The sequence below is a fragment of the Ochotona curzoniae genome, unplaced genomic scaffold (genome assembly GCF_017591425.1).
Source record: "Ochotona curzoniae isolate NIBS_2020 unplaced genomic scaffold, NIBS_Ocur_1.0 contig_3819, whole genome shotgun sequence".
Classification (NCBI taxonomy): Eukaryota; Metazoa; Chordata; class Mammalia; order Lagomorpha; family Ochotonidae; genus Ochotona; species Ochotona curzoniae.
Genome location: NW_024466004.1, coordinates 7968954 through 7986177, shown reverse-complemented (window position 1 = coordinate 7986177; position 17224 = coordinate 7968954). Strand labels below are relative to the sequence as shown.

Sequence of the window (17224 nt, the reverse complement as noted above, 5' to 3'; positions counted from 1 at the left end):
CAGATCTCAACTAACACTTCCCTCATTATCTCATCTGGGCTACACGCCTGCACTTCCAGCCTGGTACTCTCTTTTTTTTTTTTTAAAGCTTTATTTATTTTTATTGGAAAATCAGATATACAGAGAGAAGGAGAGACAGAGAGGAAGATCTTCCATCCGATGGTTCACTCCCCAAGTGGCTGCAATGACCGGAGCTGAGCCAATCCAAAGCCAGATCCCTTTGGGTCTTCCATGAGGGTGCAGGGTCCCAAAGCTTTGGGCCGTCTTCAACTGCTTTCCCAGGCCACAAGCAGGGAGCTGGATGGGAAGTGGGGCTGCCAGGATTAGAACTGGCACCCATATGGGATCTAGCGCATGCAAGGCAAGGGATTTAGCCTCCAGGCCACAGCCCAGTACATACTCTGAGTTCTGGGCTCCTGGCTTTGGAAATCAAATAAAATACTGTGTGGTGGGGCAAGCCCTGGGGTGTAATAAGTTAAACCACTGCATGAGATGCTGACACCCATCAGAGAGCCAGGTTTGATTCCCAGTGACTCTGTTTCTAATGCAATTTCCTGCTGATGCACATCCTGGCAGGCAACAGATGATGGCCCAAGAATCTGAGCTGTTGTTGGGGCCTGGCGCCGTGGCCTAGCGGCGAAGTCCTCACCTTGTATGCACCAGGATCCCATATGGGTGCCAGTTCTAATCCCGACAGCTCCATTTCCCATCCACCTCCCTGCTTGTGGCCTGGGAAACAAGTTGGGGACGGCTGAAAGCCTTGGGACCCTGCACCCATGTGGGAGACCCAGAGGAAGTTCCTGGTTTCTGGCTTCAGATCGGCACAGCACTGGCCGCTGTGGTCATTTGGGGAGTGAATCATCGGATGGAGGTTCTTCTTCTCTGTCTCTCCTCCTCTCTGGATATCTGACTTTGTAATGAAAATAAAATAAATCTTTAAAAAAAAAATCTGAGTTGTTGCCATCCACATGGGGAAGGTGGGTGAAGTGGCAGGTGGGATCTGGTAAATGCACCAGTGGATAGATTTCTGCTTCACAAATAAAAAGAAAGAGAGGAAGAAAGAGAAAAGCCCTCTGTGGGCTGTAGGCTTCCATCTAAGAATAGTTATACCCATGGGACTGCCCGGTGGTAGGTATCCAAGCCGCACATGTATGAATCAAGCAGCCATAGAACACTAAGTGGTTACACAAGGGCTCTTCAAAACACTCATGGCAGGGGCCTAGCGTGAGCATAGCATTTAAAGTTTTCCTCTTGAATGCGCTGGGATCCCATATGTGCACCAGTTCTAATCCCGAAGGCTCCACTTCCTATCCAGCTCCCTGCTTGTGGCCTGGGAAAGCAGTTGAGGACGGCCCAAGGCCTTAGGACCCTGCACCCATGTGGGAGACCTGGAAGATGCTTCTGGCTCCTGGCTTTGGACTGGCTCAGCTCCAGTTATTGCAGCCACTTGGGGAGTGAACCATTGGATGGAAGATCTTCCTCTCTGTCTCTCCTTCTCTCTGTATATCTGCCTTTGCAATAAAAATAAATAAATCTTTAAAAAAAACACACTCATGCTAAATGCGTATTATAAAAAAGTATGCACAGATTTCAAATTTGTACCAGAATCAACTTAATCTTCTTTTATTATTCCTTTCCGTGTGTTCTTTTTGTTTGTTTGTTTATTTATTTATTTATTTTTAACATGTGTTCTTTCTTTATTTAAGAAGCACAGGCAGTTCTCCCCCCCATGGGTTCTTTCTCCAAATATCTGTAAGACTGGAGTTAGGCCAGAACAAAGCCAGGAACCTAAACCTTAATCCAGGTCTCCCGCCTGGGTAGCAGGGACCACAGTGCTTGTCCTCCTGTATCAGCGGGCAGCTAGTCCTGGGGAGCAGAGCAAGGCCTTGCAGCCAGGCACTCGGGGGATTTGTGTATCCCAACCTGCATTTCAACCACTAGGCCAAACCCCCACCTGCAGATATAGCTTTTAATTCTATTTTTCTTTTCTTTTTAAAAAAATATTTACTTATTTCTTTAATTGCAAAGTCAGATATCCAAAGAGGAGGAGAGACAGAGAGGAAGATCCTCCATCCAATGATTCACTCCCCAAATGACCACAGCGGCCAGTGCTGTGCTGATCCAAAGATAGGAGCCAGGAACTTCCTCTGGGTCTCCCACACGGGTGCAGGGTCCCAAGACTTTCAGCCGTCCCCGACTTGTTTCCCAGGCCATAAGCAGGGAGGTGGATGGGAAGTGGAACTATCAGGATTAGAACCGGCACCCATATGGGATCCCAGCACATTCAAAGCGAGGACTTCAGCCCCTAGGCCACGGTGCTGGGCCCTTAATTCTACTTTTCCATGAAGTTTATCAAGTACTCTTGTGTATCTATAGTGAACAGTACAAATAAAAAGTCTTAACAGCCACAGAGGTGATCAGATACTGGAAAAGGTTGTGTTCTTGAGCAAGTATCTCAGAGCATGCCCCACATCCGGGACCTAGGGTGGGTGGGAGACTGGCTGGGGCTTCTCCCTCAATATGCCCCTTTACCTCAGATATGTGAAGGAAACAATATGGAAATAATAGTCTTACCAACTTTCCTATAACCCTTGTACTTTTTTACCCTAATTAACTGTGTAAAGATTGTAAAAAAAATATAATAATAATTAAAAAAAGGTTGTGTTCTTTTAGGGGCACTGGGAGGAACCTGAAGGAGGGGAAGACTTTAGATTTCTTACATATTTTTATTGAAAAGGGGTCTTGACAGAGAGAAGGACACGCAGAGAGAAATATCTTCCATCTGCTGGTTCACTCTCCAAGTGGCTGCAACAGCTATAACTGAGCTGCTCTGAAGCCAGGAGCCAGGAGCTTCTTCTGGGTTTCCCACGTGAGTGCAGGTCCCAAGGCCTTGGGCCGTACTCTACTGCTTTCCTAGGCCAGCAGCAGGGAGCTGGATGGGGGCAGAGCAGCCAGGACACAAACAGGTGACCATATGGGATGCTGGGTTTGGAGGTAAAGGGTTAGTCACTAGAGCCATTACGCTGGGCCTGAGGGGAAGGCTTCGGGCAGGATGGAAAAGACATCATTGAATGCTGTTAGTGCACACTACACCCAGCCTACATGGAAACACGCGGCAGGATCACCCAGCTCCTGGGAGGGTTTCTCAGTGGAGAATTTTTGTACTTTCTCTCCTGTAAGAATGGCAAGTCTTGGATTATATGGCTTAGGTTATCAAGTAAATGTTTTAAGAGGGTTAATGTGGTGGTGATGCACCTTTAAAAGAGTCCGAAGGCAGATGAATCACCCAGGCAATGGTTACAGTTGTGTAATTAGGAGATGCCAGGCGGGAATGGCTGTGGAAATCATCTACCCCAGTGCTTCTCCATCCTGGCTGCACATTACAGTCACCCGGGGAGCTTTTGAAAAATGCCGAGGCCTAAAGCTCTCTCTGCAGACTGTTTAAATCAGAATTTATGGGGGTGAGTTCTAGGCATCCATATTTTTTAAAAGCTCCCCAGGTGGTTCTAATTGCACAGCAAGTGTTCTTCATTGGAAAGAAGAGCATGCTGGGGCTCAGGGCTCAGGAGGTGAGCCGACATCACGCAACCACTCGCTGTCAGTGCTGCCTCTTGATCCAGCTCCTGTTTCTCTATTGTATCCCAATTGCTCTTAAAGTCTGTTTAGTGGGTAAATCCTACCTGGAATCCACTGGGACCCCATATGGTGTGGGTTCGTGTCCTGGTGACTGCACTATCCATCCAGGTTACTGCTCATGGCCTGGGAAAGCAGTGGAGGAGCCTGGAGTTCCTCTGAGTCTCCCACATGGGTGCAGGGTCCCAAGGCTTTGGGCCGTCCTTGACTGCTTTCCCAGGCCAGAAGCAGGGAGCTGGGTAGGAAGTGGAGCATGCAGGATACGAACTAGCACCCATATGGTGTCCTGGTGTACACAAGGCAAGAACTTTAGCCACTAGGCTATTGCGCAGGTCCAAGAAGGAAACTTTTTATTGTGGTGTACACCTTTCTGTGCCATTTGACTTTTCAAATCAAATGAATGTATTACTTATGCTGAAACAACTGTTATTAACATTACGCCTTTATAGCATCAAAATTTGCTAAGTCATATTTTCCCACTAGATAAACACCGAAGACTTCTTTCTGATAATATCAGTTTTGTTCATTACAATGTTATGAGATTTACAGAGAATTTACATAGAAATCATATAGTAAAGAGTCACTACATGTTTTTCTGGAAGTGCTCAGGGTAGACCATTTAAAGACTACCGTGAAACTGATGCTGCACCCCAGGCCAGGCTCCCCACTCCATGTCCCCTTACACTTCTCATGGCACTTGAGAGAATACAACTGAGCGAGAGTTCTCAGTACCTGCTCGTGTAAAATGCAGCGCAGGGGCGGGAGATTAGCTAGCTGTTAAGACACTGGTTAAGATGCAACCGTCCACCAGTGGAGTACCTAGGTATGACATCCTGGCTCCAGCTCCTGACTCCAGCTTTCTGCTCTGCAGACCTTAGAAGGCAGTGGTGAAAGAGCGATTGTATTTCTGGGGCCAGTGCTGTGTGTTAACTGCCAACTGTAGTGCCAGCATTGAACCAGCTAAAATCTTGGCTGTTCCACTTCTGATCCAACTTCCTGTAAATGTGCTTTGGAAAGCAACAGAGAATGCTTTGGCCCCTGCACCCACATGGGAGACCCAGAGGACGCTCCTGGCTCCTGGCTTTTTTTTTTTTTTTTGGCCTGGCTTAGATAATTTTGGCCATCTGGGGAGTAAACTGGCAGGTGGAAGGTTTCTGTCTTTTCTTCTATCTTTCAAACACACAAGGAAGTAAACCTTTTAAATGTGAGAAAGCTAGGACATTAAACACACCCAGTAATTGGGTTTCTGTGGCTCATGTGGGAAACATGGATTGCGTTCCCAGTTTCTGGCTTTGGCCTGTTCGAGGCCAGGCAGTTACAGTAATATAAGGCATGAACCAGCAGATAGGAGCTTGCTTGCTCATTCACATTCTAGCTCCTTTAATAATAATAATAACAACAACAATAATTGGAGAGAGGAATCATAACAAATTATTTGGAAACTGTCAGTGTAGACTTCTTGCTACCTTTGAAAATTTTGGGAGTAAGACAGGTTGTTTGCCCATCAAAGCATTATTTAGTAAACAGCTAAAAAATTTAAAAAGGAAATATTATGTTGTGGCTGATTACCAACTATTCATTATAAAAATAAATTAGAACAATGCATAGTGATATAAAATGACCCTCAGGTTATGAAATAACTGAAAGTATTTACTAAATGCTGCAGAAATAAAGGGACTTCAAAAAGTCTGTGGAGGAGATGATGACGCAGCACAGCAGGTTAAGTCTGCAGTGCCAGCGACCCTATGCGTGCTGCTTCAGGTCCTGGCTGCTCTGCTTCTGACCAGGCTCCCTGCTCATGACCTGGGAAAACAGCAGATATTCCAAGTGCCTGGGCCCTGGCAACCCACGTGGGAGACCTGGAGGAAGTTCCAGGTTCCTGGTTTCAGAATTAGCCAGATCTGGCCATTGTGGTCACTTGCAGAGGAAATCAGTGGGTGGAAGATTTCTCCTTCTCTCTCCATTTCCTCTGTTTATCTCCAAATCCTGTAACTTGGTCTATCAAATAAACGAAGTAAATAAATAAAAATAATTAAAAGATAAATTAAGTTTTATGTGAAAAATGTTAAAATCCTTGCATAATTTTTTCATCTTCTGCATCTTCCATGAACTTCTACAAGATTTCATGACTGGGGGCTCCATGTTGGTTATCTCCAGGGCGACAGACAGAACCCAGCAACAGTAGAACCTCTGGGAAAACTGGAATCTGGCAGAAAGACTGTCCCCTCTTGTCCATTGTTGGAAGTGTTTCACAGTTTTGCCAGTGACATGGTTATTACTTGTGGTTAGGAAATGCATGGGTATAAATATCATATATATATGATCTATTTATTATTATTGGAAAGGCAGATATACAGAGTGGAGGAGAGACAGAGAGGAAGGTCTTCCATCTGATGGTTCAGTCTCCAAGTGGCTGCAAAGGCTGGAGCTGAGCCAATCTGAAGCCAGGAGCCAGGAGCTAGCTCTTCCAGGTCTCCCACGCGGTTGCAGGTTCCCAAGGCTTTGGGCCAGCCTTGACTGCTTTCCCAGGCCACAAGCAGGGAACTGGATAGGAAGTAGGGCTGCTGGGATTAGAACCAGTTTTCATATGGGATCCTGGAGCGTTCAAGGTGAGATCTTTAACTGCTATGCTATCACACTGGGCTCGTGGGTATGTTTTGATAAATGGTATCCAGGCATTACCTCTTTTGCAAAGGGCATTTTTATATCAGAAGGAGCATGAATAACCTATAATAACTCTACTAGCAACAGAATTGCTGCTACAGTACTCCCCCTCATCCACAGGGAATATGTTCTCAGATCCCCAGTGGGTGCCTGCAAGTAGACAACATCAAACTCAGTCTCGTCTGTACTTTATCCCTTTATAGACACAGTAAAGGAAAAGCTTAATTCGTAAGTTAGGCACGGTAAGAGATGAACAATTCATGAAGTTATATTCCCCATCAAGAGTCTGGGTTTGATGGCTACCTCCAGTTACCGAATCTACCTTCCTTGCCAAAGCACAACCTGGAAGGCAGCAGTAAAGGCCACAGTACTGACAACACTGGTAATAGCACTCCTTGGTAAAGTTGCCAGCATTGCCACTGCTGTGTTTTGGGGCCATTATGAGGTCAAGCAAAGGCGACCTGAACAAAAGCACTGTAATACAGCAACACTGCATGTGATAATCAAGAGATCTGAGTAAGCAGCATGCAGGCGGCATAGACAAAGGGTGAGTCACAGCGTGCAGCAAAGTACACCACGGGGTGAGACTTCATCATGCTGCTCAGGAGGCTGGGCCACTGAAAACTTATGAATACCCCTAGAAAATTTCATTTAGTATTTTTGGACTGTTGTTGAGTTAATAGAAATAACAGAGAATGGCCTTAGCATAGTATCCTAGTGGTGAAGTCCTTGCCTTGCATGCACCAGAACCTCATGTGGATGCTGGTTCGTGTTCCAGTGACCCCATCTCCCATCCAGCTTGTGCCCTAGGAAAGCAGTCGAGGACAGCCTGGGGCCTTGGGACCCTGCACCCAAGTGGGAGACGCTGAGGATGCTCCTGGCTCTTGGCTTCAGATCGGTTCAGCTCCTGCTGTTGTGGCCATTTGGGGAGTGAACTAGTAGATGGAGGATTTTTCTGTCTCTTATCTCTGTAAATCTGACTTCCACTAGAAAGAAATAAATCTAAAATGAATAAATAAACATCAGAGAGCAAAAGCACAGATCAGAAGAAAACACTGCATTCTTACCTAATCAAATTTGAGTGTTTCAAAAACAAGAGGGTTTTCAGCTTTCAGTTCCTAATACATTACACTGTCTCTCTCATGATTTTTCTGAGAGTGTAACCATTTGTTTATACAACAGTCTAGTCTTAATGAAGTACTTCCATCAGGGATGGGGCACAGTGGCATGGCAGGTGAAGACTGCTTTTCAAATCCAGGAGCCAAGAGCTTCATCTGGGTCACCCACATGGTGGCAGTGCCCAGCTACTGTGGACCATCTTTCACTGCTTTGCCTAGGTCACCAGAGGAGCTGGATCACAAGGGGAGCATCCAGGACTCAAACCAATTGCTTTATGGGATGCTGGGGTCTTTAGGTGGCAGCTTAACTCACCATACTACAATGAAACAGTTTCAAATAGCTATGTAGCACTTTGTCATATGCAATCTTTTCCCTAATAATAGACATTTGGGCTTTAAGAAAACTTTTTTCAATCAAGGTAAAGAAAAATATGTACAGGATACTACGTTTTAACTAAGAAAGGCTAAGAATACGTGTATGTGTTCATTTGAGTGAAAAACCAATACAGGGAAAATTAACAAGAAACTTGAGGAGCTGAGTGAGAAGCAGTGCTTAAGCTTGGCCCAGGTCCACTTTCTGTGTAGCCCTGGCCGCGGGCCTATGGAAATGGTTCAAATATTTGTAAGAAACTACAAAAAAAGAAAAATCAGCAAGAAAGGCAGAGAAAGAATCCTACAACGAAACAGATAAAAATAAACAAAACTATAAACAAAGAGCAAAATCCCATCAAGGGGAGAAAAAAAAAAGTGATTAACCCAAGTAACTTGTTTTTAAAGATTTATTTATTTGAAAGGCAGAGTTACAGAAAAAGACAGTGCGGGAAACAGGGTTGAGGGAGAAATCCTCCATCTACTGGTTCACTCTCCAAAAGGCACAAAGGCCAAGGCTTTACCAGGAAGAAGCAGGGAGCCGGGAGCTCCGTCCCAGTCCCCCAACGGGTGGCAGAGGCCCAGGTACTAACCCAAGTCACAGAATGTTTTTGTTGTTGTTGTGTCCATTTTATTTGAAAGGCACAGGGAGAGACAGAAGTCTTTGGTCTGTTCAGTTATTCCCCAAAGACCTGAACAGCCAGGGGCTGGGCCAGGCTGAAGCCAGGAGCCCACAACTCCATTCAGGTCTCTGATAAAGGTGACAAAGATTCAAGCACTTGAACATCATCTGCTGCAATCCAGCGTGAGCATTAGTACGAAGCTGGATTGGAAGTGTAATAGCTGGAACTCAAATGATGCAGATGCCCCAAACAGTGGCTTAATCATTGTACCAAACACATTCCTCAGGCAAATGACAGTCTAATTTGTAGCCTTATTTTTCATAGTTGTGGATAAACAATTTTGTTTTTTAAAGATTTTATTTTTATTGGAAAGTCAGATTTACAGAGAGAAAGAGAGACAGAAAGATCTTCTGTTCACTGGTTCATTTCCCAAGTGGCGCAACGGACGGAGCTGTGCCAATCTGAAGTCAGGAGTTGGGAGCTTCCTCTGGGTCTCCCACATGGGCACAGGGTCCCAAGGCTTTGAGCTGTCTTCTACTGCTTTCCCAGACCACAAGCAGGGAGCTAGATGGGAAGTGAAAGCTGGGACACGAACTGGTGTCCATATGGGATCCTGTTGCATGCAAGGCAGGATTTAGCCATTAGGCCATTGTACTGAGCCTGTGGATAGGCAATTTTAAAACTATTTTGCCTGTACTCTAGGACTGAGCAAAATGAATAATTATACTGAACAAGCAGTTATAGAATGGAAAAGAGGGAGGCCTACATATGAACTCAAATTTTTAAAAAATATATGTGGGGCCCAGTGCAATAGTGTAGTGGTTAAAGTCCTCACCTTGCATGCACCGGGATCCCATATGGGCGCCGGTTCTAATCCCGGCAACCCTGCTTCCCATCCAGCTCCCTGCTTGTGGCCTGGGAAAGCAGTCAAGGAAGCCCAAGGCCTTGGGACCCTGCACCCGCGTGGGAGACTGGGAAGAGCTTCTGGCTCCCAGCTTCGGACTGGCTCAGCTCCAGCTGTTGCAGCCACTTGGGGGAATGAACCAGCAGATGGAAGATCTTTGTATCTGTCTCTCCTCCTCTCTGTATATCTGCTTTTCCAATAAAAATAAAATAAATCTTTTCAAAAACCCTTTAAAAACAAAAAACAACAAAAAATTAAATATGCGTGGATTTTTTGGAGTGTTTTTTAGAGATTTATTTATTCATTTTTGGAAAGGTAGATTTACCCAGATAAGGAGAGATGGAGAGAGAAATCTTCCATCTGTTGGCTCACTTCCCAAGCTGCCGCAATGGCTGGAGCTGAGCCGATCTGAAGCCAGGAGCTTCCTGCATGAGCCAGAAGCCTCCTCCAGGTCTCCCACACGGGTGCAGGGTCCCAAGGCCTTGGGCCATCCTTTACTGCTTTCCCAGACCACCAGCAGGGAGCTGGAAGGGAAGTGGAGCAGCCAGAACACAAACTGGTGCCCATTTGGGATCCCAGTACGTGCTAGGTAATGACTTTAGCCATTTGGTTATCACAATGGGATCTGAACTCACAATTTTAATTAGAGATTGACAGATGTCTTAATAGCTACAGACATTAGTTCCATATCAACACATACATTTCTTGGCTGAGATGGTCTCAGGATCAATGAATAAATAGTTCTCCACTAGAAGGATCAAGGCTCCTTGAAAAAATGGATCGTTTCTGAGACAGGGGCAGGGAAACTGAAAGCTGAACATAGAACATGTTGTTTTGCCAGCAATGAAAGGAAATGCTCAAAGTATGACGGAGACATGTCAGGGAGAGGAGCAGTCAATTTGGAGGGATGCCTGCTGGCCAAATCTAGGTCAATCTGAGCACCACATAAATGACTGTAACAGTTTATAACCCATTGAATAAATAAGAATTTACAAGTCCATACTGATTTAAAGAACTACATCCAGAGAGGAGGAAGGTAAACCCCTTCCCTAGAGCAGAATAACGGACAGTAAGTGTAGAAAACACTACAGAACTAGAAAATCTATTTGGACACCATCACGGTCATAGCTTCCTGATACAGCTTGACTTAAAAGGTTTATACAAAACTTTGGAAACTTGTGATGCGGAGACCAAAGGCAGTGGAAAGGGACAACTGGGGAAGGTAGAGCCTGAGTGGGAGTAGGGTACGCAGTGAGTCCTCCTGGGTGGGCAGCAGAGCTGGCTGAACAGAGGGACAAACTCAGAACCAGGGGGAGTTGAAGGGTTAGTGGGGAGAGTGCAGGACAGGTGCTGATGGCCAACAGGGACCTTTTGCAGCAACACAATCTTCACATGGTTTTATCAATACTCACAGCAATCTACCTGTACAGCAGCACAATAAAAGCAGGTATCGGCCCTTGACCAGAAAAAGTGCCCCAAATCTTCCCCTTTACTAGAGAACTGAAAGTCTTTGGGGAAAAAAAATTTAAAAGACAAGTTTATTCTAGTGCTAACAGCATGAAATCCATGCACATGAGGGACCTGCAAAAAATTCACTGAAAATGTTCATTGTGAAAAATTGCACATGAATTTGAAAAATCCCATGGGCAAAAATATCTTTAAAAAAAGATTTATTGGGCCTGGCGCGGTGGCGCAGTGGTTAAGGTCCTCGCCTTGCACGCCCGGGATCCCATATGGGCGTCGGTTCTATCCCGGCAGCCCCGCTTCCCTTCCAGCTCCCTGCCTGTGGCCTGGGAAAGCAGTCGAGGACGGCCCAAAGCTTTGGGACCCTGCACCCGTGTGGGAGACCCGGAAGAGGCTCCTGGCTTCGGATCGGCATGGCATCGGCCGTTGTGCTCACTTGGGGAGTGAATCATCGGACGGAAGATCTTCCTCTCTGTCTCTCCTCTCTGTATATCCGCCTTTCCAATAAAAAAAAATAATAATAAAAATAAATCTTTAAGAAAGATTTATTTATTTATTTGAAAGGCAAAGCTACAGAAAGAGAGAAAGAGAGAGAGACAGACAGACAGACAGACAGAGATCTTCCACTCTGTGGTTCACTCTCCAAATAGCCACAATGGTCAGAGCTAGGCCAGTCTGAAGCCAAGAGCCTGGAGCTACCTCCAGACTTCCCATGGGGGTTCAGGGGCCTAAGCACTTGGACCATCTTCCACTGCTTTCCCATCAGCAGGGAGCTGGATCAGAAGTGGAGCAGGTGGGACTTGAATTAGTACCCACATGGGATACTGGTACCCCAGGCAGCAGCTTTACCACAGCGTCACATCCTCAGCCGCCCAAATACATTTATTTTTAAATTCTATTTTCTTATGACTTTTAAAAAATAAATTTATTTGAAAGGCAGACTGACAGAGAGAGAGAAAACTTTCCATCTACTGGCTAACTTCCTGAAGCCAGGAGCCAGGAACTCCATTCCGGGTCTCTAAAACAAATGACAAGGCAAGTACTTGACCATCCTCTGCGAGCCAGGTAAGACTCTGTGGCGCATGCACACAGTCCAAGTGACCGTTTTGCCTACTGCAATGCCCACTTTGTCTGTGACCTTTCTGAAGTACCCTGGCATATGGCTCACAGTTGGCCACTCAGTGTGTCCCCCAGGAAGCAAGCATAACACCTCTGTGAGGCCTACTGCCACATAACCTAGTGGCTTGCACACTATGTAAATGAATAATCTCAAAGAAGGCTTCACTTTATATGCTCATAATACATTTTACCAAGTGTGCACAAAAGCTCTTCAAAAAGTTTGTGGAAGGAATGAATGAAAAGGTTAGTGTACTTTGCCACCCCCCAAAAATTTGAAACTCATACAAGAAGTGTTTCATAAAATGCATTTTCCCATGCATTTTTGGAAGATCCTCTTGTAGTAGGCAAGGAGTGGCTCAAACTGAGTATTTGCTACTCGCCAGAGAACATTCCGAGTGTTCGGTGTGGATTCTCTGCACCCTTCTGGTAGCTCCATGGGATGTGAGCACTGCCGTCCCCATATCAGGGATGAAGAACAGCAAGTCAATAGGCTTTGTGCCATGAAGCTTAGACTCAAACCCAAGGCTGTGACTGCATAGTTCTCTAAATCTTAGTACTGTGGTGTGTTTTTTTTTTTAAATTAATTGCAAGTTGAAAAATTTCAATAAAGTAGGAGTCAAGGCTGCAAATTACACTCTAGTGAAATACACTTTGCATTTTTCCATTCTGCAAACATTTGTACGTAATGAGGGCATTACCTGGCAGAAGAACTGCTGCTGGCTTCCCGTTCCTGGCGTGGTACTGAAGGTGCTGGTAGGCTTGGAAGAAGAAACCGGAAGACGGTGAGACACGCTGACTGGTACCGGAGTCCGGTTTGGCTGGGGCAGCTGATCCCCTGTGAAGTTCGATCCTGATGCCGCCGACTGCACCGCAGAACCCACACTGGGATGAGCAGTGCTGGCCGAGCTGACAGCAGGGAACCGACTAGGTCCCGACATGCTCGTGGCTGAGGCCATGGTGGTGAAGCCGGGTCTTCCTTGGGAAACGTTGCTCTGCCCAGGCGACAGGTGTAGCACGGTCGGCGAGGCCTGCTGCAAGGGCATCTGTCCTCCCACGATCTGAGGAGAGGCATGATTGACGATGACTGGACTTGCAGATGTGGCGAACGTTTGACCGGATACGAGCTGGACGGCTGCGTTCTGGTTGTTAAGCATCTGTCCGGAGTATGGTTGGTTGGTCCTGAGCATGTTGGAAGAACTCCTGTTCAACATGACATGCTCTGAGGCCACTGGGCCAGAAAGGAGCTGGGAGGGTTGAGTCTGAACCAATTGCCCATTTATGGTCTGGACGTGGTGGACCGAGTTGGAACTGACGGAAAGGCTTGTAGGGATGAGGAACTGACTTTGGGGTGCGTGAGGCTGGCCCATGGGGGAATGGATCACAATGCTGCCCCCAGTGCTGCTCACAGCCTGTGAGGTGACCGGCTTTCTTGTGTTCTGTTGGTTGACGATGTTCACAGACATGTGTGGACCGACTCCGGAGCCCTGGGGTGAGTTTGCAGAGGCAAAAGAGATCCCTTGTTGTACATGGTGCTGCTGAATTCCCAGATTGTTTACATTATATGTGCTCTGCTGCCCCATCTGGATCGGCTTTGGCTGGATGTTCACTGGAACTTTGTTTGAATTTGGTGCGAGACCCCTTTGTATGATGATGTTATGTACAGGTAAAGAGGTTTGAAAGTTTGTGCTGTTAAATGGAACAGTGACGGGCTGTGCTACTGGGCTGGAGCTGGAGTTCCCAAACAAGGAGTTGCCGTTTGGAGTCTGTCTATGAACCAGAAGCCCGCCACTCACATTGGAGGGGGCCTGCTGCCCATTGCCCTTCAATATGATTTGAGATCCATCTAGGTTATTAATAGTCATCATGGAAGGTTGATTAGCAAACGACCCAATTAACTGTATTTGACCAGAACCACTAATCTGATTGCTGTTAGACAGGTGCTGGCTGGGAACACTGATGCCCACGTGCTGCATGAAGCCATGCTGCACACCCACCGTATTGCTGGCGAATGATGCTCCGACAGGCACATGCGTCACCCCGATAGGCTGCAGCGTCTGACCTGAGTAATTAGAAACATTAGAAGCCTGAGTAAAGGATGTTGATGAAGAAGGGTGAAGCTGAGCTTGTGCAAACTGCTGGCTCGAACCTATATTGGCATCCAAGTATGCCTCTTCTGCCAATGTCTGTTCTGTGATATTGGCCTCCTGCAGGGATTTCTGGAGAATGTCGAAAGGTTGGTCCTCACTGAGATCGGGAAGAGGAGAAGACTCAAGTTCATCTTCAAGAAACTGAAGGCTACTTGAAAGTGGCAGTCCATCACTGGGCCCTTCTCCAAGCTGGTTGCTCACACCTTTGAGGGACGACTTAGGGTCAGCATTCTACAAGAATAAGCAGCATGTTACATGGCACAGTCAACCAGCCAAAGAGCTGCATTAAAAACCCAATCTCCTTGTTGAGGACAAGTAACCCACAGCAATGAAAAGTTCCCAGTAAATGCATATTGAACAAAAGCAGTCTCAAAACTTAGAATGAATACTCACTGGAATGCAGGAGAGTTGATAAGCAAAAATCATTACTGTTAAGGGATAAGTTAAATACTTCCAGGGCTCAGTGATTCACACACGCTGCTATTACTTGTTCAAAGCACATGTCAGAAACACTCTTGATTCATAAACATAACAATAAATTAGTGCTGTGCTTTTAAAGCCACTCTTGCCGTAATGTCTTGCAGGATACCACCTGGCTCACTTTCCACGCACTCGAACACTTGGAAGGATTCTGCATTCCCAAAAACTCTGTACTACTGCCCATTTGACAGATTAGGAAAATAAAGGTCCTAAGGCAGATGACATGCAGATGGCATGCTAGCATTAACTGGGCACTGGACCAAGTGATTTCAATCAGCCCATCACTCTTTTTTTTTTTTTTAAAGATTTATTTTTATTATTTTTTCATTGGAAAGGCGGATATACAGAGAGGAGAGACAGAGAGGAAGATCTTCCGTCCGATGATTCACTCCCCATGTGAGCGCAACGGGCCGATACTATGCCGATCCGAAGCCAGGAGCCTCTTCTGGGTCTCCCACGCGGGTGCAGGGTCCCAAAGCTTTGGGCCGTCCTCGACTGCTTTCCCAGGCCACAAGCAGGGAGCTGGAAGGGAAGTGGGGCTGCCGGGATTAGAACCGGCGCCCATATGGGATCCCGGGCGTGCAAGGCGAGGACTTTTAACCACTTGCGCCACCGCGCCGGGCCCAGCCCATCACTCTTTAATCTTGACTCAGTCAAGGCTGAATTCCCCCATCCCCTAGGCCAGATTCCTTGTCCAGATGCTCCGAGATTTCAAGAATAAAGCTTGAGGGGCCAGCGTTGTGGCATATAGGAAAAATGCCACCTGCTGGTTTTTGTCTTGGCTGTTCTACTTCAATCCAACTCCCTGCTAAGTGCACCTGGGAAGAGCAGCAGACGATGGGCCTCTGCTACCCCATGTAGGACACCCAGATGAGGACCACAGCTCCTGGCCTTGGCCTGGCTCAGCACTGGCCATGTGACAACCTGTAGAGTAAACCAGCAAATGGAAGACTAATTTCTCTCTAACTCTGATCTTCAAATCAAGCAGGCAATCAATCAATCTGTTTTTTAAAAAATAGAGTTCTAGCACCTGGAGCCCTGGGTTAGAATCCTACCTCTGCAGCTCATGAGTGTGTAATGCTGGGCCAAGTAACAACCTCCCTGGGCTTTTGTTTTCTTATCCATAGCTCTGGACAATAACAGAACTAACTTGATGAAATTAATATGAGTGCCAAGCACATACTAAATACTCAATAAATGTCAGTTAATCCCTTTCTTGTCATTTAAGATGAAAATTATTTGTAAGTTAAGAATTTTTCTTTCAAGCTGCAGAGTACTAAGGCTCAAAACATTCTAATATACTTTCCCACGCAGGTTACCAGAGTTGTGAGTCATGAGAAAGAAGGCTGAAATCTTAGGAGAAGGACAAAGTAAAATCTCACACTAAGTTTAAAGTAGAAAAATGATGACATAAATCAATTAGATTTTTGTCTCATGTGAATTGCCAAAGACAAGGTGAAGATTCTTATTATGACACAAAGGCCAGGAGAGCCTCAGTTTTCCAGGCACAAAATACAAGACATTCGGCTTCCAATACTCACACTAGAGTTGGCGAATATTGAATTTGAATTGGCTGCAGGGTATCCTGTGTTAGTCAAGTCATCGCTGCTCTGCGAAGGCACAAATGCAGGAAAGTGGTTACAGCAACTGCAGAGAAGGGACAACACGGATATCTGTGGCGTCCTAAGTGCTACTTACAGATTTATTACTAGGTCCGTGCAGAAAATAGTTCAATGCTTGTGGGTCTCTAGAGAAGAGAAGAGAAGAGAAGAGAAGAGGGGAAAACACCGTTACTTAGGTTTATACCCATTTTGCCCCGAGTGAAAAGTAAAGAACATATGAGCTTGAGTAAAGTCCTGCCTGTGTTCTAAAAGAGGTTCCCTAATACTTGCTGCTTTATTTTTGTCTTGATGCTGCTTCATTTCCAATTCTCCCTCATGGCTGCCTCTCAGCATTTGTTAGAAAATAAATTTAATGAAAGATTATTCAATCATGAAGTACGTCCTGCATCAGTCCCTGTCTCTTTGCTTCCCTGTTGTATCTGTGCTGACTAATTAAAAAAGAAAAAAGCCCACCAGGTTTAATATGGTTATTTGAGTTTTAGTTAAGCAAGCCTCCCACATCTGACTGAGGTTGGGTTTCAGAAAGAGCACCTTACCCAATAAGATCAAGGAGACACGAGTCATCATCATCATCCATGACAACTACAGAGAAAAAGAAGAGGAGAGCGTGGTTCAGAAAAGCAGGCCGAGGCTGCCAGTGGCACCGCAACACCAAAGCACAGCTCCCGCTCAGCTGGCAAGCCACGGCGGCACGCCTGCAGCTTTCGCCTCTTAGTTGTTCATCAGGAACGCGATGTTTACCATTTTGTGCTTGTTTGGGAGCTAGAGTATTCCATTATTTTTTTTCTTTTAATTGTAAAGAAATCCTTAACTTACAAACTGGGAAAGAACTTAGACAAATCAGAGAGAACTGGCAGCAACCTCCATCACTTGCAGATTCTCCAGGGAGCGGTAAACCAGGACCAGCAACTTCTTCCAACACCCCAGGACCCAGGCAGAAACCACATTTTTTTTTCTTTTTGTTTCAGAGACGATCTCAAGGGTTCAGAGGTTTCTCAACATGGTGAGCAATCTAAAGTCCTTGCTGCATATTGCCTACCTTCCAGGGGGACAATCAGGCAGGTTCTCCCTGCTCCTTGAG

The 17224-nt window shown here is 45.9% G+C and overlaps 1 protein-coding gene across 2 annotated transcripts in view; it reads right to left on the bottom strand.

The window, feature by feature from the left end:
* Positions 1–17224, bottom strand: part of BICRAL (BRD4 interacting chromatin remodeling complex associated protein like) — a 74744-nt gene that overhangs the window by 19438 nt on the left and 38082 nt on the right. For both annotated transcript variants that reach the window (XM_040983387.1, XM_040983386.1), the window contains exons 2-5: positions 16680–16725; positions 16220–16268; positions 16063–16131; positions 12593–14272 (exon numbers count right to left, since the gene is read on the bottom strand). In XM_040983387.1, the coding sequence (XP_040839321.1) occupies positions 12593–14272; positions 16063–16131; positions 16220–16268; positions 16680–16720 (1839 nt within the window). In that variant the 5' untranslated portion in view covers positions 16721–16725. The remainder of the gene's footprint in view (positions 1–12592; positions 14273–16062; positions 16132–16219; positions 16269–16679; positions 16726–17224) is intronic.